The sequence below is a fragment of the Pseudophryne corroboree genome, chromosome 6 (assembly GCF_028390025.1).
Source record: "Pseudophryne corroboree isolate aPseCor3 chromosome 6, aPseCor3.hap2, whole genome shotgun sequence".
NCBI classification, from domain to species: Eukaryota; Metazoa; Chordata; class Amphibia; order Anura; family Myobatrachidae; genus Pseudophryne; species Pseudophryne corroboree.
This window is the reverse complement of record NC_086449.1, coordinates 29,335,615-29,363,042: the sequence shown is the minus strand read 5'-3', so window position 1 is coordinate 29,363,042 and position 27,428 is coordinate 29,335,615. Positions and strand designations below refer to the sequence as shown.

The window sequence follows — 27,428 nt, the reverse complement described above, 5'->3', positions numbered from 1 at the left end:
CTTCAGATGATGGCAGGGCAGGTTCAGGCGTTTTTGGTGTTGCTCCAGTCTTCTGTACGTGGTGCCTGTACGCCGAAAGTGTCCCGCAATTCTTCTGGCCACCGACAGCATCTCTTGCACGCCCCTGTCGTTTTTTAAATAATTCTGCACCACAAAATTCAAGGTATGTGCAAAACATGGGACGTGCTGGAATTTGCCCAGATTTAATGCACACACAATATTGCTGGCGTTGTCCGATGCCACAAATCCACAGGAGAGTCCAATTGGGGTAAGCCATTCTGCGATGATCTTCCTCAGTTGCCGTAAGAGGTTTTCAGCTGTGTGCGTATTCTGGAAAGCGGTGATACAAAGCGTAGCCTGCCTAGGAAAGAGTTGGCGTTTGCGAGATGCTGCTGCTGGTGCCGCCGCTGCTGTTCTTGCGGCGGGAGGCAATACATCTACCCAGTGGGCTGTCACAGTCATATAGTCCTGAGTCTGCCCTGCTCCACTTGTCCACATGTCCGTGGTTAAGTGGACATTGGGTACAACTGCATTTTTTAGGACACTGGTGAGTCTTTTTCTGAGGTCTGTGTACATTTTCGGTATCGTCTGCCTAGAGAAATGGAACCTAGATGGTATTTGGTACCGGGGACACAGTACCTCAAACAAGTCTATAGTTGGCTCTGCAGTAATGATGGATACCGGAACCACGTTTCTCACCGCCCAGGATGCCAAGGCCTCAGTTATCCGCTTTGCAGCAGGATGACTGCTGTGATATTTCATCTTCCTCGCAGAGGACTGTTGGACAGTCAATTGCTTGGTGGAAGTAGTAAAAGTCGTCTTACGACTTCCCCTCTGGGATGACCATCGACTCCCAGCAGCAGCAACAGCAGTGCCAGCAGCAGTAGGCGTTACACGCAAGGATGCATCGGAGGAATCCCAGGCAGGAGAGGACTCGTCAGAATTGCCAGTGACATGGCCTGCAGGACTATTGGCATTCCTGGGGAAGGAGGAAATTGACACTGAGGGAGTTGGTGGGGTGGTTTGCGTGAGCTTGGTTACAAGAGGAAGGGATTTACTGGTCAGTGGACTGCTTCCGCTGTCGCCCAAAGTTTTTGAACTTGTCACTGACTTATGATGAATGCGCTGCAGGTGACGTATAAGGGAGGATGTTCCGAGGTGGTTAACGTCCTTACCCCTACTTTTTACAGCTTGACAAAGGCAACACACGGCTTGACACCTGTTGTCCGCATTTCTGTTGAAATACTTCCACACCGAAGAGCTGATTTTTTTGGTATTTTCACCAGGCATGTCAATGGCCATATTCCTCCCACGGACAACAGGTGTCTCCCCGGGTGCCTGACTTAAACAAACCACCTCACCATCAGAATCCTCCTTGTCAATTTCCTCCCCAGCGCCAGCAACACCCATATCCTCCTCATCCTGGTGTACTTCAACACTGACATCTTCAATCTGACTATCAGGAACTGGACTGCGGGTGCTCCTTCCAGCACTTGCAGGGGGCGTGCAAATGGTGGAAGGCGCATGCTCTTCACGTCCAGTGTTGGGAAGGTCAGGCATCGCAACCGACACAATTGGACTCTCCTTGTGGATTTGGGATTTCGAAGAACGCACAGTTCTTTGCTGTGCTTTTGCCAGCTTAAGTCTTTTCATTTTTCTAGCGAGAGGCTGAGTGCTTCCATCCTCATGTGAAGCTGAACCACTAGCCATGAACATAGGCCAGGGCCTCAGCCGTTCCTTGCCACTCCGTGTGGTAAGTGGCATATTGGCAAGTTTAGGCTTCTCCGACGACGATTTTATTTTAGATTTTTGAGTCCTTTTTTTACTGATATTTTGTGTTTTGGATTTTACATGCTCTGTACTATGACATTGGGCATCGGCCTTGGCAGACGACGTTGATGGAATTTCATCGTCTCGGCCATGACTAGTGGCAGCAGCTTCAGCACGAGGTGGAAGTGGATCTTGATCTTTCCCTATTTTTGGAACCTCAACATTTTTGTTCTCCATTTTTAATAGGCACAACTAAAAGGCACCTCAGGTAAACAATGGAGATGGATGGATACTAGTATACTTATGGATGACGAGTGACTGACGACACAGAGGTAGCTACAGCCGTGGACTACCGTACTGCGTCTGCTAGTATAGAGATGATAATGATATAAAAAATATATATATATCACTACTGCAGGTATATATAATATAATGACGGACCTGCTGGACACTGTCAGCAGACTCCTAAACTACTAGTATGAAGAAGATAGAAAAATAAACCCCACCACAGGTAGGTATACAATTATGGACGAGCACTGACGACACAGAGGTAGCTACAGCCGTGGACTACCGTACTGCGTCTGCTAGTATAGAGATGATAATGATATAAAAAATATATATATCACTACTGCAGGTATATATAATATAATGACGGACCTGCTGGACACTGTCAGCAGACTCCTAAACTACTAGTATGAAGAAGATAGAAAAAAAAAACCCACCACAGGTAGGTATACAATTATGGACGAGCACTGACGACACAGAGGTAGCTACAGCCGTGGACTACCGTACTGCGTCTGCTAGTATAGAGATGATAATGATATAAAAAATATATATATATCACTACTGCAGGTATATATAATATAATGACGGACCTGCTGGACACTGTCAGCAGACTCCTAAACTACTAGTATGAAGAAGATAGAGAAAAAAAAACCACCACAGGTAGGTATACAATTATGGACGAGCACTGACGACACAGAGGTAGCTACAGCCTTGGACTACCGTACTGCGTCTGCTAATATAGAGATGATAAAGATGATAGAGATGAACAAAAAAAATATAACACTACTGCAGGTAAATATTTATATAATATAATGAATGACGGACCTGCTGGACACTGTCAGCAGAATGCGTTTATAGAATAACAAAAAAAAACACCACAGGAGTGTTTAACTTTTTCAGGCAGACAATATACTGGTGGTCACTGGTCAGTCACACTGGCAGCAAAAGTGTGCACTGTACTCCTGCTATAACTGCACCCCAGTCTCCCCCACAATTCAGCTGTGTGAGCAGTGAGCACTCAGCACAGTCAGATATACATAGATGATATTATCATGCAGCACACTGAGGCTGAGCACAGATATGGTATGTGACTGTGTATCGTTTTTTTTCAGGCAGAGAACGGATTATATTAAATAATAAATAAAACTGGTGGTGGTCACTAGTAACTATCAGCAAAACTCTGCACTCTGAGTACTCCTAATGCTCCCCAAAATTACTAAGTTAGTAGTAAATCAACTCGTCTCTATCTATTCTAACGGAGAGGACGCCAGCCACGTCCTCTCCCTATCAATCTCAATGCACGTGTGAAAATGGCGGCGACGCGCGGCTCCTTATATAGAATCCGAGTCTCGCGATAGAATACGAGCCTCGCGAGAATCCGACAGCGGGATGATGACGTTCGGGCGCGCTCGGGTTAACCGAGCAAGGCGGGAAGATCCGAGTCTGCCTCGGACCCGTGTAAAAAGGCTGAAGTTCGGGGGGGTTCGGATTCCGAGGAACCGAACCCGCTCATCTCTAGTCAGAATAATGTTGTGGAGATTTAAATTTCTTATGCATAGTCTCAAGAATTCGTATCTTAGCTAGTAGGTCATCTCTATGTTTTACCCTTTGTTTTTTTCCGATGAGAGCCTATCTGTATGCAAACACCTCGTAAAACGCATTTATGCGCTTCCCAAACTGAAACTTTAGAGATATCATCATGATCATTAGTACTAATATAGGCGTCTATGGCAGAATCAATTTGGGTGCAGCAGGATGTGTCTTGTAAGAGGGTATCATTAAAGTGCCACGACCATGGCCCTCGTGTTTGTGTTGGAATTGTAAGATTAACAGGGGCATGGTCAGACCATGTAATTTGCCCTATCGAAGCGTCAGATATTAAATGGAGGTGCCGGTGACTTAGAAACAAATAATCTGTTCTGGAGTATGACTGATGAGGATGTGAAAAATAAGAATAATCTACATCAGAGGGGTGTGTCAGTCTCCAGGTGTCCGACAGCTGGTGGTCAAGCAGGGTGCATCTCACCCTCCTTAACTCCTTTTCTGGTCTATGGGAAACTTTTTTTGAGGTGTCATGAAGAGGATCGAGAGTCCAATTTAAATCGCCTCCCATCACCAGTACCCCTTCAAGGAGATGTTCAACTTTTTCTAGAACCGAAGACAGAAAGGAAGGCTGCTTTGTATTGGGAGCATAGATGTTCAAAAAGGAAAAACGTTGGTTATGGATATCACATTTAACTAATAAACCCCTTCCCTCAATTATCCTATGAGAAGAGACATTAAGGATAGGTAAGTGTCGCGCCAATAAAATTGCCACTCCCAGTGTCTTGCCAGAAGGGTTGTTGGCTTTAAAAACATGGGGAGAGTAGTGACATTTAAGCGATGGTACATTACCAATCCTAAAATGCATCTCCTGAATGAGGGCAACGTCTACCTTTTCATCTCTAAGCCATTTAAGAAGTTTAGATCTTTTCTCAGGAATATTTAGGCCTTTTTTACGTTAAGGGTAGTTACATGTAAATCATCTGAACCCATTATAAATCAGACCAGAAAGGATCTTCATACAGCATCATATATAAAAAATGGGAGGGGGGGGGGTTGAAGAGGCACTAGGGAAGAGTAATAGAGATAAAAAGATAACAAGAAAGGTGAGAAGGATTGTCGTGCAAAGAGATACACAACGGAGTACGTAAGTGTAAAATAAAACAAGCAACAAGAAGGAAAGGACTGCTGCAAAAGGGTCAGGAGCGAAAACCTGCCGACTCCCATCCCAAAGAGACAGAGATGGCAGCATAGTGGGGGGTCCAAAGATAGTGACTGCCCGGACTATAAAGTCATCAAGATCCAAAATTACCAAGGAACGAAAACTAGCACGCTGCAAAGTATAAAAAAACCAAAATCTGGAAAAGAGCTGTTACAACCAGTAAAGGGGTTCCAGTATGGACATATTCAAATCAAACCCTAACAGTAACAGACTGTATACCACACAAACAGTAGAAACAGACAATATGCTTCAGTAACATTGATTAGCACAAAGAAAAAGAACAAAGCATATGTCAGCAATGACAGGAACCATCTCACCAACGGGAGGCAAAACATCACAATCAAGGCTGCTCAGAAGATTGTGGGCTTGGAGGATGTTTCCCACACATCTGCAGTGATCTAACTTGTTGCCACATATCATCTTGAAGAGCCACGGAAGGGAGTTCAGGTTGGTGGTGGAAATATTCCCAGTCTGGTAACAGTAGCGGTTGCATGCCGAGGGTAGTGAAAAAGGTCGGCAAGTCCGATGGCTTGAAGAGCGTAGGTACTTTACCATTATGAGAAACCTGAAGAGAAAAAGGGAAGCCCCAACAACGATATTTAAATTTAAGTTTCCGAAGGACATCAGTAAGGGGCTTCAAAGCTCGGGCGTTGTCGTGGAGTCGACCATGCCAGATCTGAAAATATTTGTATCTGGTCGCCTTGGAATTGATTTCATCCAGTTGACGGGCCTTCCTCATTATCTCCTCTTTTTGAGTATAGTAATGGAGCCTGCAAATCACATCTCGCGGGCTGATAGTAGGCCTCGAGGCCGGAGAGCACGATGCGCCCTGTCAAACACAATACTACTGTTTGGATCTAGATCAATGAGTTCTCCAAATATTTTTGTGAGAGCATTCGTCAGGTCGGCCTGTTGGATGCTTTCAGGTAGGCCTCTGATTCTAATATTATTCAGTCTCCCACGATTATCCATTTCTTCAATGCCAAAAAATCCTGTTTTGTGGGTAGAGATCTGATGTGGGATAAGATCTAGCTTATTTCTGCGGTCAGAGAAGAGGCCACCTGAGGCTGCGTGTCCCTAGGGGAGGACATATCGTCAGCCGGGTTAGACAAGGTCGGGGAATCAGGAGCCGTTGAAGTAAAAGACAGGTCTGCACCAGGCGTTAAGAACTGACGTAAGTCAGACGAGTGGCGGAAAGCAGATCTCGGAGTCCCGTCTGGCTTGGTCTTGGTCTTCTTTTTAGTACCTCTCACCATGAAAACGTTCTATAAGAAATGGCGGGACAGGATATTCTTTACGTGTCCTTGGTATTATAAAAATGCGTGGACCATCACCATGCAGTAGCCCCCCACGTGACTTTAAAGGATCATCAGGTGGATATCAGCATTGTCAGAGAGGTGGGTGGGGATCTTCACATTGGTGGTCATTCCGAGTTGATCGCTCATTATTATTTTTTCGCAACAGAGCGATTAGTCGCTAATGCGCATGCGCAATGTCCGCAGTGCGACTGCGCCAAGTAAATTTGCTATTAAGTTAGGTATTTTACTCACGGCATTACGAGGTTTTTTTTTCGTTCTGGTGATCGTAATGTGATTGACAGGAAGTGGGTGTTTCTGGGCGGAAACTGGCCGTTTTATGGGTGTGTTTGAAAAAACGCTGCCGTTTCTGGGAAAAACGCGGGAGTGGCTGGAGAAACGGGGGAGTGTCTGGGCGAACGCTGGGTGTGTTTGTGACGTCAAACCAGGAACGAAACTGACTGAACTGATCGCAGTGGCAGAGTAAGTCTCGAGCTACTCAGAAACTGCTAAGAAGTGTCTATTCGCAAATCTGCTAATCTTTCGTTCGCAAATCTACTAGGCTAAGATTCACTCCCAGTAGGCGGCGGCTTAGCGTGTGCAAAGCTGCTAAAAGCAGCTTGCGAGCGAACAACTCGGAATGAGGGCCATTGTTACGGGTGGTCCAGAGGTGGAAGGGCGATGGCAGGCAGCCCACTTCAGATAATAAAAGCAGAATACGTGTCAGAGATGAAATAGGAGGAGAGTTTAATATAGCATTGAGGGGCAAGGGAAATAAATAGCCCTGGTCAGAAACAGGTTCAATGCAGCTGGGGAGAAGCAGGGAACCAAAGTGTCTGTGTAAAAGTTAGGATTCCAATGCTGCCTTGTAGTTGATCCCAGCCAGTCTAATACACAGTGCCTGTCAGTGCCCTGATCAAAGATGGCCGCCGCAGTTCTCCCAGCCAGGGCCTCCAGCTGCCTCTATCCCTCTCACCTCTGTGGGGCTTCTCCTTCTCGCCCAGCGGAGTCTCGTGTGGGAAGCTGACACTGTGGGGATCTGATGGGTGCCCCTAGAAAAAAATCCAGCTGCCGGGCCTCTGCAATCGCGCCCGTCCGCCCGTCCCGGAGACACCTTCGGCCACCTCAGAAACTCTAGTCCCCGGCTTGGAGGGTGGAAGCAGGCCGCAACCCGCTGCTGTGCACCAGCCTCCAAGCCCACCGCCGCTCAGTATGGCGTCCAAGCCACGCCCCCAGGAATAAAAGTCCTTAATCCAGTAGAATCACATTCAGCATCTCACAGTATTTGATGAGAAAGTAGGGGTAAAACTGATCATTATCGAACACAACAAATATGTCTGGGTTTTGGGATTTGTTCACACAAGAGTCATAGAGGAGACTTGAGGGGTCCTCAGCACTTAAAGGTGGGGGACGAACAAAAGAAGATTGGCCCACAGTAGGGCACCCCATTAGCACCTTGGCGAGAAACATGAAGCGATAACCATCTGTATTGGCATGAGAATAGTCATGAGAATAGCGGGCGTTCCTGGCGAAGTAGCAGCCTTTACCATATATAGCCACTTTGGACACACGGGAATCAAAGTTCTGCTTACAGATGGCCTCTACGTTGGCTGCCTTTGTGCCATGGAAAAGATGTCGCTCCAAAGTGATTTTCTCTGTGCCGCCAGGACTCCGAGACATGTACGCCCTCTTCCTGTAACAAATAACCACAAACGTCATTGATTTACATTTTGTTCAATAGGAACATTGTGTAACTATACCGCTCTCAAGTTTCACATCGTTCAAGCTCATATTAATAATAACCCTCTTTACACTGGCCTCTCACATTGTGATATTACAGCTGATCATTACTGTGCCTGTCAGGAAGCACAGGTCAGAAGATGAGCACCAGGACCATAACTAGTGTGGAGCGGATAGTGCTGGGCACACAGCACCTGTGGGCAGAGAACCAGTCACATCCACCCACAATCACATATGTATGCGCTGCCACCGCCACCAGCTGCAGTGCTGCCCATGTGCACCGCCCCCTCCCAGCTCCCCCATCTCCCAATCACTACCTGCAAGTTTTCCCCTAGAGTTTGGGGTGTAATGTGAATTGCTACTATTCTGTAACCATGCCACGTCCACACAAAATCGAATCGCACCCCTTTACTTTTATTTATTTCAAATACGGGGGACGGGGGGGCACCAATTCTCCATCTGGCACAGGGTACCAAAATGTCTAGTTACGGCACTGATGAGCGCACACACAGGTAGGCTACGGCCGGTCTCATTCCCAGGCCTGTGGACGATATTTAAGCAAATATTACTAAAGCCGTTAATCTCACCTAAAATATTTCTCCCACTGGAAGTAGTTCTGTACCCTGGAGATCTGGTGGATGATATATTTGTGCTCCGGCATCGTCTTGTGGAAGTAACTGTACACTGCCGTGTACTCACTGTCTGCAAATGACAGCTGGGTCTCTTCATAAATGAGTGAGGTGTCAGTTATCAGCCAGGTATTGGGGTACACACTTCCAGCAGTCTTGTGCTTGTTAGATGGTGAGTCTGAATTTGGGGGGCAGACAGGGGGCAGGCAACTGGAGAGTGTCCTAAAACAGCAAAAAAGCATCTATTTTATGACAGTTGCTGACAGTAATTTCCATTCGCATTTTCTCTTCCATTCTGGTGGTGCAGATACAGTTTTTGCTTTGAGTTTTAAGCATCCTTGAAACACTAGATTTACTGGTTCCAGTGGCGTCAGCAATATCAGAAACAGTCAGCATACCTCCCAACCATTCCCTGTCTCCCAGTAAAGGGGACATTCACAGCAACAAGTGAGAGGGGGCCACCTAACACAACAAACCCCCCCCCCTTCCCCCACTGCAGCTTACTTTGTCCCAATTTATTTGCAAACAATTGTAGTTTCAGGGACACTTGGACTACAGTCCCCATCACGGAACTAATGAACTTAGTTTTCTTTTCTAAGGTTCCTGTTCAATAAATATGAAATGCCCTAGCGGCCAATGACTGATAAGGTGCAGAACACTAAGGGGTATATTTACTAAAGTTATGCATTTTTGGACAAAAAACAATGATGCAACAAATAAACTAAATGGGAAAAATGTAGGGCAAACTGTAGCTGAAAAGGATTTGGGTGTGCTCATTGATAATAGACTTAGTAGCAGTTTGGTCAGCGGGGGCACTATGTATATTTGATCAGTGGGGGTGCTATATGTTATGATATCAGTGGGGACGCTTTGTATATTTGATCAGCGGGGGCACTATGTATATTTGATCAGTGGGGGCACTATGTATATTTGATCAGCGGGAAACACTATGTATATTTGATCAGCGGGGGCACTATATATATTTGATCAGCGGGAAGCACTATGTATATTTGATCAGCGGGGGCACTATGTATATTTGATCAGTGGGGGCACTATGTATGTTTGATCAGTGGGGGCACTATGTATATTTAATCAGCGGGAAGCACTATGTATATCTGATCAGCAGGAAGCACTATGTATATTTGAACTCCAGGGGCACTATGTATATTTGCTCAGCGGGAAGCACTATGTATATTTGTTCAGTGAGGGGTGTTATATATTATGTAAACAGTGGGAAGCACTATGTATATTTGATCATCAGGAAACACTATGTATATCTGATCAGCGGGAAGCACTATGTATATTTGATCAGCGGGAAGCACTATGTATATTTGATCAGCGGGAAGCACTATGTATATTTGCTCAGCGGGAAGCACTATGTATATTTGATCAGCGGGAAGCACTATGTATATTTGATCAGCGGGAAGCACTATGTATATTTGATCAGCGGGGGCACTATGTATATTTGATCAGTGGGGGCACTATGTATGTTTGATCAGTGGGGGCACTATGTATATTTAATCAGCGGGAAGCACTATGTATATCTGATCAGCAGGAAGCACTATGTATATTTGAACTCCAGGGGCACTATGTATATTTGCTCAGCGGGAAGCACTATGTATATATGTTCAGTGAGGGGTGTTATATATTATGTAAACAGCGGGAAGCACTATGTATATTTGATCATCAGGAAGCACTATGTATATCTGATCAGCGGGAAGCACTATGTATATTTGATCAGCGGGAAGCACTATGTATATTTGATCAGCGGGAAGCACTATGTATATTTGCTCAGCGGGAAGCACTATGTATATTTGATCAGCGGGAAGCACTATGTATATTTGATCAGCGGGAAGCACTATGTATATTAGATCAGCAGGGGCACTATGTATATTTGATCAGTGGGAAGCACTATGTATATTTGATCAGTGGGGGGTGTTATATATTATGTAATAAGCGGGCACTATTTACTATGTGATCAGTGGGGGTACTATGTATATTTGATCAGCAGGAAGCACTATGTATATTTTGTCAAAGTCAGAAAAATGTCTCAATGCACGTTGCCATATTTGCACCGCACACTGGTCCGCGCTGCGCGTGCGTACGCTCTCCCGTGGAAGCGCATACCCGCAATAGCGTGCACACGCAGGCGCGGTATGCGTATTTACGGTAGAGTTTATGTGGTCGTAGCGTGCGACTCATTCGTTACATATTTTCACAATTAATGTAGTTTATAGATCATGGTCCCTTTGATAGATTCTGAAAGTTTGGTTAAAATACAATGTCCCAGAGCTGAGGAATCCCTCTTTATATCGTACGAAGGGTCTAACAGGAATCATACAGCAGTGTTTGGTACCCATCGGAAGAGTATTTAATTAGCAATATTCCGGTGTTGGTTTGGAGCGTATTAATCGCTCGTGCGAATAGTTATGGACATAAGAAGTTTATGTCCATTTCTATTATTTACCCATACTCAGGTATGCGGCGGGAAACCCAGTTTCCCACCCACCTGAGCTGTTGGAAATCGTCACAGCCCACCTGTATGAATCACCCTATGACCTTTTGTTATGATGCAGGGCCGAATTCCTTCGGCCAATGGACAATGGGATTGTAGGACCAGGAGATTGCATTGTGTGTGGGGCATAAATAGGCAGGCCGACCACATCCAGCACTCACTCTCTCATCAACGGTTATCTGCTGATAGCCGGGAGCTGGATATCGAGGCGCAGGCGATCATACCCTTTGTGCGTAAGTTTCTCTCCGTAATCATTGTCTTTCTGTGAGCCAATTTCTCTCCATCTCTCTCTCTCTCTCTCTCTCTCTCCTCTTTTCTCTTATATCTCTCATAGTATTATACTATTGTATTGTATTTCATTTAGGTCAGAGTAGTATTGTCCTTTTGTATTTATTGTTTAGTTCTGTGGTTAGGAAGTCTCTGTTATATTGTAGTGTATCATATGTACTGTTATCCCCTTTTACAAGTATATTAGATATAATACAGTTAATAGGCTTTGGAACCTAAACCAGTATCTGTGTATTTTCTATAGTGTTAAGTGTTCACTTGAGCGTCGGTGACGCTCAAGCAGCTTTGTAGTTAGCCAGGTTACACAAGGTTGCACTTACACCCTGTACTCACATTAAGGTATTCAGTGTATTTCAATGGTATAAGGTTTTAACATAAAGATATAGTGTTGTGAGCGTCTGCATCGCTGGTGACCTCCTCGTGGTCTCGAGCGTATGCTACGCCATAGCGAATCATTCCCCTAGACATAGCCAATAACGTGTCCTGTGATCACTGGGCCGTGAGCGAACGTGACGCTTGAGCGTCTCGCCTACGGCTGAGCGATCGCTACGCCAATAGCGTACCATTACGGTACTTCTTAAGTAAACAGCGTACAGTGTTCTTAACCTCATAAAGGGTTGTTTATACGACAAGGAATTTAGCATTGTCAATTTGATCTCCAGGGGCACTATGTATATTTGATCTCCAGGGGCACTATGTATATTTGATCTCCAGGGGCACTATGTATATTTGCTCAGCGGGAAGCACTATGTATATTTGATCAGCGGGAAGCACTATGTATATTTGCTCAGCGGGAAGCACTATGTATATTTGATCAGCAGGAAGCACTATGTATATTTGCTCAGCGGGAAGCACTATGTATATTTGATCAGTGGGGGCACTATGTATATTTGATCAGTGGGGGCACTATGTATATTTGATCAGTGGGGGCACTATGTATATTTGATCAGTGGGGGCACTATGTATATTTGATCTCCAGGGGCACTATGTATATTTGATCTCCAGGGGCACTATGTATATTTGCTCAGCGGGAAGCACTATGTATATTTGATCAGTGGGGGGTGTTATATATTATGTGATCAGTGGGGGTACTATGTATAATTGATCAGTGGAGGCACTATGCATTATTTAATAATCAGGAGAACTATGTATTATGTGATCAGTCGGGCGCTATGTAGTATTTGTTCAGCACTTTTGTTTCTAGGTGTCAGTCATCAAATGTAATAAAATACCTCAAACCCTCCATAGTGTCACATGTAACACACAGGAACCCGTCTCCCACTCTCGTAATTCATTTTATACATAACCAGAAAGTGCTGTACATCTTTTTTGGATGTGGGTAGCAAATTTTGGGCAGCATTATTCTTAGGGGTAAATTTATTAAAGCTTCTAAAAATTAAAAGTGGTGATGTTTTCCATAGCAACCAATTAGATTCTATCATGTCTCTATTGTATTCTAGAAAATGATAGACAGAATATGATTGGTTGCTATCATTGCTTCATTTTTAGAAGCTATAGTAAATTTACCCCTCAAATTGTTCTACCAGTGTTTCTGGAATCAGGTCTAGACCCCCCTCTCACCAGAGCGTCGATGTCATTAAGGCAGAAGATCGGAATACTGGTCTCTTCCTCATCCTCCTCTTGGTTCTGGTGTCAAGATTATTTTGCACCATGTCCGTCAGATGAAGAGAGTAGGTGTACCTGGAGCTCTTACAGAACACCTCCTCACAATTGTCCATCAGGCCTTCTTCTATGCACTTCATAAAGTCCTGCATGAGGCAAGAAAGGATGGATAAGAACAAATGACCCAGTAATAGTATAGAAGGAGACCAGAACTCCGCCAGCTCAGAGCGGAATGTAAGTGGCCGTATGAAGAGGTGACCTCCACCCCTTTGAGTTATTTCTCCGGTCTCCACAAAATGTCCTCCATAGCAGCAGCTAGGCCTACAGTGGGGATCGAAAGTTTGGGCACCCCAGGCAAAAATTAATTTTAATGTGCAAAAAGAAGCCAAGGAAAGATGGAAAAATCTCCAAAAAAGGCATCAGATTAGACATTCTTATAACATGTCAAAAAAAGTTTGATTTTATTTCCATCATTTACACTAGCAAAAGAACAGAAAACAAAATATGGTGTCTGCAAAAGTTTGGGCACCCTGCAGAGTTAATACCTTGTACTGCCCCCTTTGGACAGCTGAGACCTGGCAGTGTCATGGATTGTTCTCAATCATCGTCTGGAAAGACCAGGTGATGTCAATCTCAAAGGTTTTAAAAGCCCAGACTCATCTGACCTTGCTCCAACAATCAGCAGCATGGGTTCCTCTAAGCAGTTGTGTAGAACACTGAAACTGAGAGTAGTTGATGCTCACAAAGCAGGAGAAGGCTATAAGAAGATAGCAAAGCGTTATCAGATGCCCATATCCTCTGTTTGGAATGTAATTAAGAAATGGCAGTCATCAGGAACAGTGGACGTTAAAGCAAGATCTGGAAGACCAAGAAAAATATCAGACAGAACAGCTCGCAGGATTGTGAGAAAAGCAAGTCAAAATCCACGTTTGACTGCATGATCCCTCCAGGAAGATCTGGCAGACACTGGAGTTGTGGTACACTATTCCACTATAAAGAGATACTTGTACAAATATGGTCTTCATGGAAGAGTCATCAGAAGAAAACCTCTTCTACATCCTCACCACAAAAATCAACGTTTGAAGTTTGCAAATGAACATATAGACAAGCCTGATGCATTTTGGAATAAAGTTCTGTGGACCGATGAGGTTAAAATAGAACTTTTTGGCCGGAATGAGCAAAGGTACGTTTGGAGAAGGAAGGGCACAGAATTTAATTAAAAGAACCTCTGTCCAACTGTTAAGCATGGGGGGTGGATCAATCATGCTTTGGCGTTGTATTGCAGCCAGTGGCACAGGGAACATTTCACGAGTAGAAGGAAAAATGGATTCAATAAGATTCCAGCAAATTTTGGACGCTAACTTGAATACGGAATCCCAGTTGATCTGCGTGGGGAACCCTACCAGTTCTCTCTCCCAGGAAGCCATGAAGGTAGGAGGTTGCGGGAAAAAGTTTTCCATGATAAGTGCATAGATTTGTGAGATAGTATGTGTGGGAGAACTAGGAGAAATGCATAGTCATTCAAACCCAGTGAGATCCCTAGTTATGTCAGAGAGGTTCTTAGAAGATGATATGAAATGGTGAACCTGCCGGAACCTCCAAAACTCAGTGCTATGTAGGTTCCAAGAAGACTGAACATCTGAAAAAGAGCGCACCCTACCCGAGCTCACCAGCTGACCGACTCTAAAAATCCCGGCTTCCGCCCATGGAGCAAAAGCTGTCTCGTGAAGACCTGGAGTAAATTCGGAGTTATGGAGAAGGGAGGTTAGGGGGGACCATTTGGAAGATATATGGCTCTGAGATCTCAGCGTGGCCCATAATTTAAGCGTGGGGGAGACCGTGAGGTGTGTAACCTTCGGAAGGGTAAGAAGCCAAGGTGCTATTTCAATATAATGTGGAAGACAGCCCTCCTCTAGCAGGACCCACTGTTTGCGGTCTTTAGCACGCGTCCATTCCAGAATCCTATTCAAATGTACTGCGTGGTAGTAGTTAGAAATATGTGGGAGTTGTTGCCCCCCTTGATGTTTTCTCCTAAATAAAATGTCGTGTTTAAACCTGGGTGTCTTACGACCCCAGACAAACGCGCGGATAAGATTCTGGACGTCTCAGAGCCAAAGTAGGGGGATGTGTATCGGGAGGGTCTGGAGAAAGAATAGTATCCTAGGGAGGGCGTTCATTTTGACAACATTAATCCTGCCAAACCAAGATAGTCTTAGTTTCCTCCATTTCTGGAAGTCTAGGCGAAGCCTAGCCAATAAGGGGTTAAAATTTAGGGAGAATAATTTAGATAAATCGTTGGTCAGTAACACCCCCAAATATTTTAATTTGTGATCGTGCCAGGTAAAGGGGAAGGCATGTTTCAGCCCCTCTACTATATCAGGAGGAGTAGTTAAATTCATGGCAATAGATTTGGAATAATTTATTTTGAAATTGGAGAGGGCTCCAAACTTCTCAAATTCTACCATCAGGTTTGGCAAAGAAGTGACCGGTTTTGAGATTATAGCGAGTAGGTCGTCGGCATATAAAGCCAGTTTGTATTCAGTCTCCTTCACCAGCAAACCCGAGATATTCGGGTTAGCCCTAATGCTTCGAGCTAATGTTTCCATGCAAAGAACAAAGAGCAATGGAGATAGTGGGCAGCCCTGACGTGTGCCATTGGAAATAGGAATGGAATCGGAAAGGGAGCCATTAATCCTAATTTTGGCGGACGGGGAAGTATAAAGAGATAGGATTCTGTGAAGACAGGCGCCACCGAGCCCAAGATGCTTCAATATACCAACCAGAAAGTCCCAGTCTACTCTGTCAAATGCTTTTTCAGCATCGGTAGACAATATGATTGATGGGGATGAAAGCTGGCCGGCATAGTGAATCATGCTGAGTACTTTAGAGGTGTTATCTCTAGCCTCTCGGCCCAAAACAAATCCAGCTTGATCTCCATGTATCAGACCAGGTAATAATAATTTAAGGCGGTTTGCAATCAGCTTGGCAAAAAGTTTTATATCTATATTTAATAGTGAAATTGGCCGATAACTGGAGCAAAGACTAGGGTCTTTACCCTCCTTGGGTAGAACTGCAATATGGGCTTCTAGAGATTGTGGGGAGAAAGGCGATTGTTCTGATATAGTATTAAAGGCTCTAGTGAGTAAAGGGACTAATTTCTCTTTAAAAGCTTTATAATAAGCGATGGTATATCCATCAGGGCCGGGACTCTTGCCGTTGGGAGAAGATTCAATAACTTTCTGAACCTCCTCAGTGGAAAAAGGGGCATCTAGATCTTCCACTTCTTTTATGGATAGCGTGGGGAAGTCTAAGGCCCGTAAATAGTCAGCTATGGCTGTTTGATGGGACAACTTGTCAGGTCTTCCGGTCGGACCAGAAAGGTTATACAGAGTGGAATAATATGCCCTAAAGGCCTTAGCGATGTGAGGTGTCTCATGTTGGGGCTGACCGTGACTATTTTTAATTGTGTGAATAAAAGTAATAGCGCGTTGTTCTCTAAGGGCTTTGGCCAGTAATTTCCCAGGTTTGTTGCCCCCATTGGTAGTATCTGCTACGGCACTTCCGATAAGAAAACCTTACTCTATCAGAGAGTAGCTTATTCAGATCTGCCCTTGCAGTTTCGAGATCAGCATAATGATGTGGGGTTTGGGATTTCTTGTGTAGAAGCTCGAGAGATTGTATTTTAGACAATAAATCACCCCGAAGTTTCTCTCTCTGTTTTTTGCGGAAGGATCCTAACTGGACACATACCCCCCTAATGACACATTTGTGTGCTTCCCAGACTGAGACTTTAGAAATGTCATCCAAGTCATTGGTACAGATATAAGAATCTAAAGCGTTGTCGATTCGAGACCGACAGTCTGCGTCCTGCAGAAAAGTGTCGTTAAAACACCAGGACCATTGGCGATGTGCACTGGGGGGCAAGCGTAATGTGAGGTTAACTGGAGCATGATCTGACCACACAATCTGTCCTATAGAGGCATCAGAAAGGAGGTGTAAGTGCCGGTGGCTCAGAAACAAGTAATCAATTCTGGAATATGTCTGATGTGGGTGTGAGAAAAAGGAGTAATCTATCTCAGTAGGATGTGTCAGTCTCCATGTGTCAATCAGCTGGTGGTCAAGCAGGGCGCGCCTCATTCCCCTATGCTCCTTCTCCGGCCTGCAAGAGATCTTTTTAGAATTGTCTTGGCTGGGGTCTAGGGTCCAATTTAGGTCACCTCCCATCACCACCACCCCCTCCAGGAGAGGTTCCGCATTATCTAGAACTGAGGATAAAAAGGAAGGTTGTTTAGCGTTGGGAGCGTATATATTCAAGAAAGAAAACCGTTGACCATGTATATCGCATTTCACCAGCAACCCCCTACCCTCAGCTATTCTATGGGAAGCAACATTAAGGACAGGTAGGTGGCGAGCCAGTAATATAGCCACGCCTAATGTCTTACCAGCAGAATTATTAGACAGGAAAACATGAGGATAATAGTGACATTTTAGGGACGACACGTGTCCCATCTTGAAATGTGTTTCCTGAATAAAAGCAACATCAACTTTTTCATCTCTAAGCTTAGAAGTTTAGACCTTTTCTCAGGAAAATTTAACCCTTTGACGTTAAGGGTAGTTACATGTAGGTCATTCATCCCCATTGTCAGGCGGGCCTAAATGCTTCGCAATAGTCTTCCCTACGTCAGACACTGAGGGAGGGGAAGGAAGAGCGGCAAGGGAAGGAAATAGAAAAAAAGAGAAAGTATAGAAAAAAAAAGAAAAAAAGATGCAGCGTGGAAACCCACGCCGTAAAGTACTTTGACATTAGACAGAGATGATAATACTACAAAAAGGACTGCTGCAAAAAGGACAGGAGCGGAATCCTGCCGACTCCCAGTCCAAAGAAACAGGGGATGCAGCATAGTGGGGTCCTACGGGGGGCCCAAGACAGTGACCATCCACAAAATGGACTCTAAACAAATATATAGTGTTACCGAAATGTGCACAAAGGCACAAGTGAAACAAAAAATAAGAATATGAAAGCTTATATAAAAGTGCGTATATAATCTCTAAGCTATCAAACCCGGTTTCATACAGGCAGATCAATTGTGTATATGAGCATCGCCATCAACATAATATATACAGCATGAAAAAATAAGAAATAAAATATAAATTCCAGAATAACATGTCGATGATGCCTCATCTCTTATCTAAGAAACCATAACAACTATAAACTGTTACAAAGTTACAGGAACCGATCTCACGTGTGAGCAACACGGAGCACTATTTAAGAGAAAGAACTCAGTGCATAACATGGGTAGCAAGAGAATTCACGTCCGCTCGGGATGAGACATCTCATTCAGGGAGGCTTTGAAGAACGTGAACCCGGAGTGGTTCCCCGCGTCCGTGGTAGATGGTGAAAGGCGTCCCAATCTGGTAGCGGTACCGGAGGGATTCCCAAGGACGTGAAGAAGGCCTGTAAGTCCGAAGGTCTAGAGAGACTCGCGACTTTGCCACCATGAGAAACCTGGAGGGAGAAAGGGAAGCCCCATCGATATTTCAGCCCGAGTTTCCTGAGAGAGTCTGTAAGAGGCTTCAAGGCTCGACGTTGTTGTAGGGTCGACCAGGCAAGGTCAGGAAATATCTGAATCTTGTCCCCTTGAAAGACAATGCTGTCCAGCTGACGGGCCGACTTCATTATTTCCTCTTTTTGGACATAATAATGGAGCCTACAAATCACGTCCCGCGGTCTGTCAGAGGGCAATCCTCGGGGACGGAGGGCTCGGTGAGCTCTATCAAATATAATGTCCTTGTTCGGATCCAGGTCGATAATTTCTCCAAATATCGTGGTTAAGGCCGCTGTCAAGTCAGCCTGTTGAACACTCTCCGGTAAGCCCCTAACTCTGATATTATTTTGCATGCCACGATTATCCATATCCTCCATACGTGATTTTAGAAACGAGATATCGTCCCGTTGATGAGATAGCACCTCCCGAAATTTAGTCAGAGAATCTACATTAGACGATTCATGGCGTTCCAGGACATCGACACGGGTCGCAACTTGGGACATATCTTGTCGGAGCGCTGTCACTTCCTGAGTGATGGTGGAAAGCAAGCGAGTCTCCAAGGCTGAGAAATCATGTTTCGTGGGGAGTGTCTTTACATGAGACAATATCTCGCTTATCTCCGCAGACAGAGAGAGGGCCTGTGGGGGCAACGGAGTCTCAGAGGATGTCATGTCGACCACCGGTCCGTGCAGATTTGGAGAGGTCGGGACAGTAGAGGAAGTAGCGAGAAGTGAGGTTGGAGTAGTTAAGAACTGACGCAGATCTGATGAGTGTCGGTTCGCAGGGGATGGGGTCGCGTCCGGCTTGGTCTTGGCCTTTTTTTTCTTTATCCCTCTCACCATGAGATCGGTCTTCAAGGAAAGCAGTATATAGTTACACTTTCACATATCTTCGGCAGTATGAAGCATGTGGGTCGTCACCGTGCAAGAGCCCCCACGTGATCTTAGGGCAGCATCAGGCAGGCAGACGCATAACTAGGACACCATATGTCAATTCACAGTGACAAGACATCCGACTTGATCTGATTGAGGTGTCTCTGCGGGACACTACGTGTTAGAAAGTATTCTGCCACGCCACCGCTTCACGGTGTTATAGATAAATGACGGCAGCGGGTGGCAGGCTGTGTGGAGATCACTGAGCGGGGAACCGGCTGGTGCAGGTACATGAGTGAGTGGAGGGATGGATGGATGGGCGGATGGATGGATGGGGGGGGGGCACTTTAGCCAGAAGTATATTGCTAAAAGGTCTGTGTGACCTAACCTTATCTGTGTGCCCCTCTCCCTACCTCTGCCTGGTCACACCAGGGCGCTGGTGCGTTTATTTCTGGAGGCCCAGCAGGAGAGAGATTCTGAGAGTGTTGCTGACGATTTTAAGATGGCCGCCGGGCGCCCGCCGGCGCCGTCCCTCACGGCCTGTCTCCGGGTCCCCGTCGGGCGGAAGTGTGCTGCAAACCGCCGGCAGCCAGGAGATGCTTCTAGCCGCGGTCAGCGGCTAGCGGGGGTGAAGAGGACGGAGCTCCGGGGGAAGTCCGCGGCCCGAGTTATGGGTCCCGGAACTATCCCCGGCCAGAAAGAGTACCTGAGGCCCCGGCTTCGGAAATACCCGTAGGCCGCAACCCGCAGGAGCAGTGAAAACTGCTCCCCGATTCCGCGGCACCTCGGGGGGAATTAGCAGGGCCACAGGAGGGTTAGGAAAGGTGTTGGGGCGGGTAAGAGGGTTCTGGGAGTTGGGGTATATATTTTATTAGTTGCTGGTCCCGGGAGCTCTGTGAAAACACAGCTGCCTCCTTCAGCAGCCAGACCACGCCCCCCTTGGACGCTAACTTGATGCCATCTGTGAAAAAGCTGAAGTTAAAGAGAGGCTGGCTTCTACAAATGGATAATGATCCTAAACACACCTCAAAATCCACGGTGGATTACATCAATAGGCGTAAACTGAAGGTTTTGCCATGGCCTTCACAATCTCCTGACCTCAACATAATTGAAAATCTATGGATAGACCTTAAAAGAGCAGTGCGTCACAGACAGCCCAGGAATCTCAAAGAACTGGAAGACTTTTGTAAGGAAGAATGGGCGAAGATACCTCAAATAAGAATTGAAAGACTCTTGGCTGGCTACAAAAAGCGTTTACAAGCTGTGATACTTGCCAAAGGGGGCAGTACAAGGTATTAACTCTGCAGGGTGCCCAAACTTTTGCAGACGCCATTTTTTGTTTTCTGTTCTTTTGAAAGTGTAAATGATGGAAATAAAATCAAACTTTTTTTGACATGTTATAAGAATGTCTAATCTGTAATTTGATGCCTTTTGGAGATTTTTCCATCTTTCCTTGGCTTCTTTTTGCACATTAAAATGAATTTTTGCCTGGGGTGCCCAAACTTTCGATCCCCACTGTATGTGGGCGTCTGCTCTTCCATTGACACGTTACCTTGCGCCACAAACCCTGCACCTTGCTACAAATTGAGTCGTGGAGCAAAACAATACAATAAGCCAAAAAGGATTTGGCGCTGCGCCTCGGACAGATTGTGATTCGATAATGAGGCCCAGAGTCTTTGCTATCTAGATATGTGTCGCAAGTTTTCTATTTCTGCTTAATGCTCGTCGTCATTCCACGTCGAGGTCTGCTCTTTTGACAGTTAATTTAGTGGTCTATTCATGAAGCAGTGAAGAGTATGGAGAAGTGAGCCAGTGGAGAAGTTGCCCATGGCAACCAATCAGCTGCTTCGTACAATTGTATGGTATGCAAATTATAAATGTTACTTCAATGCTGATTGGTTGCCATGGGCAACTGCTCCACTGGCTCTCTTCTCCACACTTTTCACTGCTTCATGAATAGACCCTTTAATATTTTATTGGCTTACATATAAACAACTCTGGGGTAAATTTACTAAGGTGGGAGGATTTTTATTTTAGATCTGGTGATGTTGCCCATAGCAACCAATCAGTTTTTACTTAACATTTATTTAGCTACTTATAGAAGATAATAGAATCTGATTGGTTTGCTATAGGCAATATCATCCGTTCCAAAAAAACCTCCCACCTTAGTATATTTACTCCTCTGACATGAACATATTTAGACAGTATCAGAGAAGCCTCAACGCGACCTGGTGGCTTATCTATGGGGGTCATTCCGAGTTGATCGCTCGCCAGCTACTTTTCGCAGCCGTGCAAACGCATTGTCGCCGCCCACCGGGGAGTGTATTTTCGCTTTGCAGAAGTGCAAACACTTGTGCAGCAGAGTGGCTGCAAAATAATTTTGTGCAAAACAAAACCAGCCCTGTGGTTACTCTTCGTGTGCGTTGATTCTAACGACGGAGGGACGCCTGTGTTTTCCCCAACACGCCTGCGTTTTTCTAAGCACTCCCTGAAAACGGTCGGTTGACACCCAGAAACGCCCACTTCATGTCAATCTTCCTGTTTTCGGAGATGAAAACTTCGCTAGATCCTGTGCAACGACGGAGGGACGTCATTTGATGTCACACACCCGCCCAGCGTTCGCCCAGCCACGCCTGCATTTTCCCCGACACGTCTGCGTTTTTCTAAGCACTCCCTTAAAACGGTCGGTTGCCACCCAGAAACGCCCACTTCATGTCAAGCTCCCTGCGTTATGCCGTGCGACTAAAAGCTTCGCTAGAACCTGTGCAAAACCACAAAGGACTTTGTACCCGTATGTCGCGCGTGCGCATTGCGGTGCATGCGCAGAAATGCCGATTTTTAGCCTGATCGCTGCGCTGCGAACAACGGCAGCTAGCGATCAACTCGGAATGACCCTCTATATCTTTGCAAAAATATGCAACTGAAATCTTTACATTTTCTATTGTCATGTATTGTTCAAGCCTTATTGCTGATCCCACGTGGTGTGCTGGGGGAATGTTTTCTCTTTTCTTATTTAGAATAACCCCTCCCTTTCATGCACCTGAAAGGTAATACTAGACTGATTGAGAAGTTAGCAATTTATATTGCTAAGATATATCCTTATGTTTGGGATGCAAGAAATCTGTCTGAAACGGGCGTCCTTTCGGCATATGCATGACTCAAAATTGTCCTCTCCCAAGCATCCCCTGAAAATGAGCAGAACCCCATGACAACGAGCAGGTACTGTGGCATACTATAATACAGTAGGGGCATAATATGGTGACTGGGGCATGTGGGGGCATAATATGGTGTCAGGGGCATTACAGTGGGGGCATAATATGGTGTCAGGGGCATTACAGTGGGGGCATAATATGGTGTCAGGGGCATTACCGTGGGGGCATAATATGGTGTCAGGGGCATTACCGTGGGGGCATAATATGGTGTCAGGGGCAATACAGTGGGGGGGGGGCATAATATGGTGACAGGGGCATAGTATGATGACAGGGGCATTACTGTGTGGGGCATAATATGATGTCAGGGGCCTAACTGTGGGGGTTAATATGGTGACGGAGGGATTACAGTGGGGGCATAATATGATGACGGGCATAACTGTGGGTGCTTAATATGGTGACTGGGGCATTACTGTGTGGGGCATAATATGGTGTCAGGTGCATTACGGTGGGGGCTTAATATGGTGCAAGGAGCACTACTGTGTTGGGTATAATATAGTGTATGGGACACTATGTCAGTGGAAAGTAGCCTTTTCCTGCAAGGCCACACCCATTGCAGCACAGCCACGCCCATTAGTGAGGCCATGCCCCTTTAAACATTATTTTTTAATATATGTATATGGGGGGCCCATTATTTTTAGTGTTTGCACTAGGAGCCAAATTGTCTAGAAACGGCCCTGTACGGAGAGAGGCACCCAGATGAGTTTGACTCAGAATGACCTGGAGACACACTAAGTTGAGTATGTTCATTACTGCACACTAACTTGCACTAGAGAGAAAGTATATTTACAATTTTGTACTATGTCAACAGTAATTCATGGTACTAAGTGTAAAGTGATCACTGAGGTTCTCACAATCTGCAGGACACCCTATGATCCCGTGTGTAGCTGGATATTAATAGACACATGAAAACAATTTATCCATCTCTTACCGGACCATATTCCTCCCACACATCATCTTTGACCTCATAGTAATACTTGTAGCTGGTGTGAAACTCCAGAGCGGAACACCTGGAGGTGGAGAGACGTCGGACACAATCAAACACTTGGCTATTGTGGACCGTCATACAATCGAGGTCAATGAGGATCTCAGAGCTCCTGGTTAGGAAGAGAAGAGCCGGTTAGGTGTTAATTTCTAGGAAATACGTGTAGAACCCTATTGTCAGAGTAGTAGTGATAATAATTTATCCCAAACTTACTGATGTATTCCAGTCACTTGTGCCTTAGCGGGGTCACTGTACAGCCTCTCCAGGACTTGCTGAGCCCCGTCTTCCACGTTCCACCATATGTTTGAGCTTTTGTACCTTAGCTGCCATGCATATGGTAAAACTGTGTGATGTTTCGGGCAAAGAAGAAACTGAGAACAATGTCCAACCAGGTGGTTTGAGCAGATGTCTATATCATCATTCTGGTGTATATGATACATGAGGTTTATGTTAAATATAGTCACCAGTTGTTCTTTCCGTGGAACTTCTGGTGTCTCCTGGACCACAAGAGCCTCACTGGACTCTGTGGGTTTAGTTTCAGTCCCAGATTCCAGGTCATGTAGAGCAATTTCTTCTCTTGTAGGTTCTAGGCCCGTAACCTCACTCGGAGTGAGGGATGACTTCCTACAGCGCTTTCTGACTGGAGGCATGCCCTGAGGGACAGAACACAATGAAACATGGGCACTCTAGTACTTAGGGCTCTTAGTAATTTCACTATTATTGATACATGTGGACACCTATGTGACATGGGGTTTGAATAAATGTCCTTCATAGTGCTGTTTTCCTTGAAGGACACAGAAAAGTGTGATTTTGCAAGAAAAACAAAGATTACTGTCTGGCTCCCACATGCCAGAGTTAAGTTGCCGAATAATACTTAGGGGGATATTCAATTCAAGTTGGAACTACCGTCTTGTTAGAAAGTCAGCAGTTTCTGAAATTTTTAGGTCGGGTAGTGTTCCTACCAATTCAATTGGGCTGCCGTTTATCCGACAGGTCGGCAATTCCGACTTGTCGGAAAACACATGGAATGGCGGATCACCCGCGCATCCACGAGTTTTGTCGGATTCGCGGCCAAACCGACAGGTTTTAGCCCCGTTTCCGACAATGTCGATCCAACTTTAAAAAAAAGTCGGATTGGCATTATCCTGTCAGATTTGCCCACTAATTGAATACTGAAATGTCGTATCCTTTCCCTCAGAAAGGATCCGACATCTGTTGAATATACCCCAATATTGGAAACCTTGATAACTAATCTAGGTAAATAATTGAGTTAAATTATATTATTGTTTTATATCTAGAATTGAGGCAACACTGCCCCCTATGTTCAGACATTATATTTACATTTGCTGGACTACTGTATATACCTTACCTCAATCTGTGAAAATGTTTGAACTGTTTTCCAGAGAGCCGCACCCAGTCGGTAGTATTCAAGATGCCTACAGCAGACTCACTGTTCAGACCATAGCTTGCAGTGGGTGCCCACACAAAAGACCAACCTGATTCCAGATGTTTATGTCAATGGCGCACTCTGGTCCATTCCTGAATTGATTTGTAACCAAGCTGCAGTGCGCAGCTACAATGAGTATACTTGATTATTCCAATAAACTGCAATTTTGTTAGAAAATGTATGTAAATGTAACTCATTGTAGAGATGAGCAGTTCGGATTCCTTGGAATCCGGACCTCTCTGAACACTGGGGATCCGTATCCACCCGTGCCGTAACTCAGGTGTTCTCGCCAGACTCGGATCGCACGTCAAGAACAAACGTCATCCTCCTGGCGTCGGATTCTTGCGGGACTTGGATTCCATATAAGGCACAGCAGCCAGGAGTCAGTGCCATTTCACTCAATACACGCTGCTGTTTGCTGTATTCTACTCTGCTGTTTCGACCGTGCTGTGTCCAAAGGCTCCAGACTGAATAGTGGCTGTGCTCTGTACGGTGACTGTGTATAGGAGCACGCTGCTGTATGCTGCGCTGTACTCTGTTGTAAATTGTACGGTTTGGGGCGATTTACCTTGCTGCAACAGCAGGAGGCCCACTGCCATCTTTTTGATTGGAGTGGCTGCGTGTGACGTCACACAGTCGCCCCGATAACGCCGCTGCCATGCCCCTGTTCGTAAGCCTCCGCCCCCGCAACGCTCCATCTCTGCCTTTGAAACGGAGCGTTGTCGCCCTGCTAATGCCTCTGCCTGACTGCGTTCGCATTTACTGCGGGTCACGATTTGTAATCCAACCTGAATTAGGCCCTATTAGTAATATCCCTTAGATTGTACCCTAAAGTACATGCAGGCAATCCTCTCTATGTTTATTTAGGTATACGGAACAGTTGTCTCTACATAGTAAACCAATGTAGTTTTCAGATGATATCGAGCACTGATGGAGAGAATACCGGTGTATACCCATCAGTAATCAAACGATTAAGCATTTGTTTCTCGTATGCAAACATCCGTGTATCCAAAAAATACCAATAATTGCACAGTGTCTCTAACAAAAACAGGCATACCGTCAACTGAGTAATAGGTTTGTATAATAATAGTTTAGAAGGATATCATGAGAGACAGGCCAGCATATCAGGATTTCAACTATTTCTGCTTTCACACCGTCATAAGCGTAGATTGCCCAGAATAAGCTAGTGGGCGGGGGATGAGAGCACATCTGGGGATCTGCTGGTATGAAACAAGGATAGATAGCCCTTCTGCTGTCCCCGTTAGAGCGTGGTCGGGAACCTGGTATCATGAGGACATTGCAGGGTTCTGGGCAGCAGTCAGGGATGAGAGCTGGCTGAGGAGGAAATACCGTTATCCACGGGCAGTTGTGGAGAGCGGACTGAAGAGAGGGATCCTTGAGGGAGACTTGCAGGTGTGTAGCGCCCAGTGCGCACAGTGGCACTGTAGCGGATAATGCATTTTACCCTTAGGCTTGATCACAACACTGTCAGTGGCACTGTAAACGCATTTTGCCCTTAGGCTTGAGCTCAACACTTTCAGTGGCACTGTAAACGCATTTTGCCCTTAGGCTTGAGCTCAACACTTTCAGTGGCACTGTAAACGCATTTTGCCCTTAGGCTTGAGCTCAACACTTTCAGTGGCACTGTAGCAGATAACGCGTTTCACCCTTAGGCTTGATCACAACACTGTCAGTGGCACTGTAGCGGATAATGCATTTCATCCTTAGGCTTGATCACAACACTGTCAGCGGCACTGTAGCAGATAACGCGTTTCACCCTTAGGCTTGATCACAACACTGTCAGCGGCACTGTAGCAGATAACGCGTTTCACCCTTAGGCTTGATCACAACACTGTCAGCGGCACTGTAGCAGATAACGCGTTTCACCCTTAGGCTTGATCACAACACTGTCAGTGGCACTGTAGCAGATAACGCGTTTCACCCTTAGGCTTGATCACAACACTGTCAGTGGCACTGTAGCGGATAATGCGTTTTGCCCTTAGGCTTGATCACAACACTGTCAGCGGCACTGTAGCAGATAACGCGTTTCACCCTTAGGCTTGATCACAACACTGTCAGCGGCACTGTAGCAGATAACGCGTTTCACCCTTAGGCTTGATCACAACACTGTCAGCGGCACTGTAGCAGATAACGCGTTTCACCCTTAGGCTTGATCACAACACTGTCAGCGGCACTGTAGCAGATAACGCGTTTCACCCTTAGGCTTGATCACAACACTGTCAGTGGCATTTTAGTGGATAACGCGTTTTGCCCTTAGGCTGGATCACAACACTGTCAGCAGCACTGATCACCCTAACGGGTTAAAGATAACGAGTATTCTGTGAATCCGTAACCTAATTATTGCCCTTAGACTGCAGCTTCCTGTCACACAGTAACATCTGACTGACACAATGTGATACCAGACTTACAGGTTACAATGTTCCAGTAAAGCAGTCACAA

The 27,428-nt window shown here is 45.5% G+C and overlaps 1 protein-coding gene across 2 annotated transcripts in view; it reads right to left on the bottom strand.

The window, feature by feature from the left end:
• Positions 1–3,155: 3,155 nt before the first annotated feature.
• Positions 3,156–27,428, bottom strand: part of LOC134935976 (protein mono-ADP-ribosyltransferase TIPARP-like) — a 99,795-nt gene continuing 75,522 nt past the window's right edge. Inside the window, exons 3-7 of one of the 2 annotated variants that reach the window (XM_063930844.1) lie at positions 23,735–24,174; positions 23,468–23,546; positions 12,868–13,055; positions 8,442–8,705; positions 3,156–7,807 (exon numbers count right to left, since the gene is read on the bottom strand). In XM_063930844.1, coding sequence (XP_063786914.1) covers positions 7,363–7,807; positions 8,442–8,705; positions 12,868–13,055; positions 23,468–23,546; positions 23,735–24,174 — 1,416 coding nt within the window. In that variant the 3' untranslated portion in view covers positions 3,156–7,362. Of the gene's footprint in view, positions 7,808–8,441; positions 8,706–12,867; positions 13,056–23,467; positions 23,634–23,734; positions 24,175–27,428 lie in introns of both variants that reach the window. The other variant, XM_063930843.1, reaches the window with a different exon arrangement.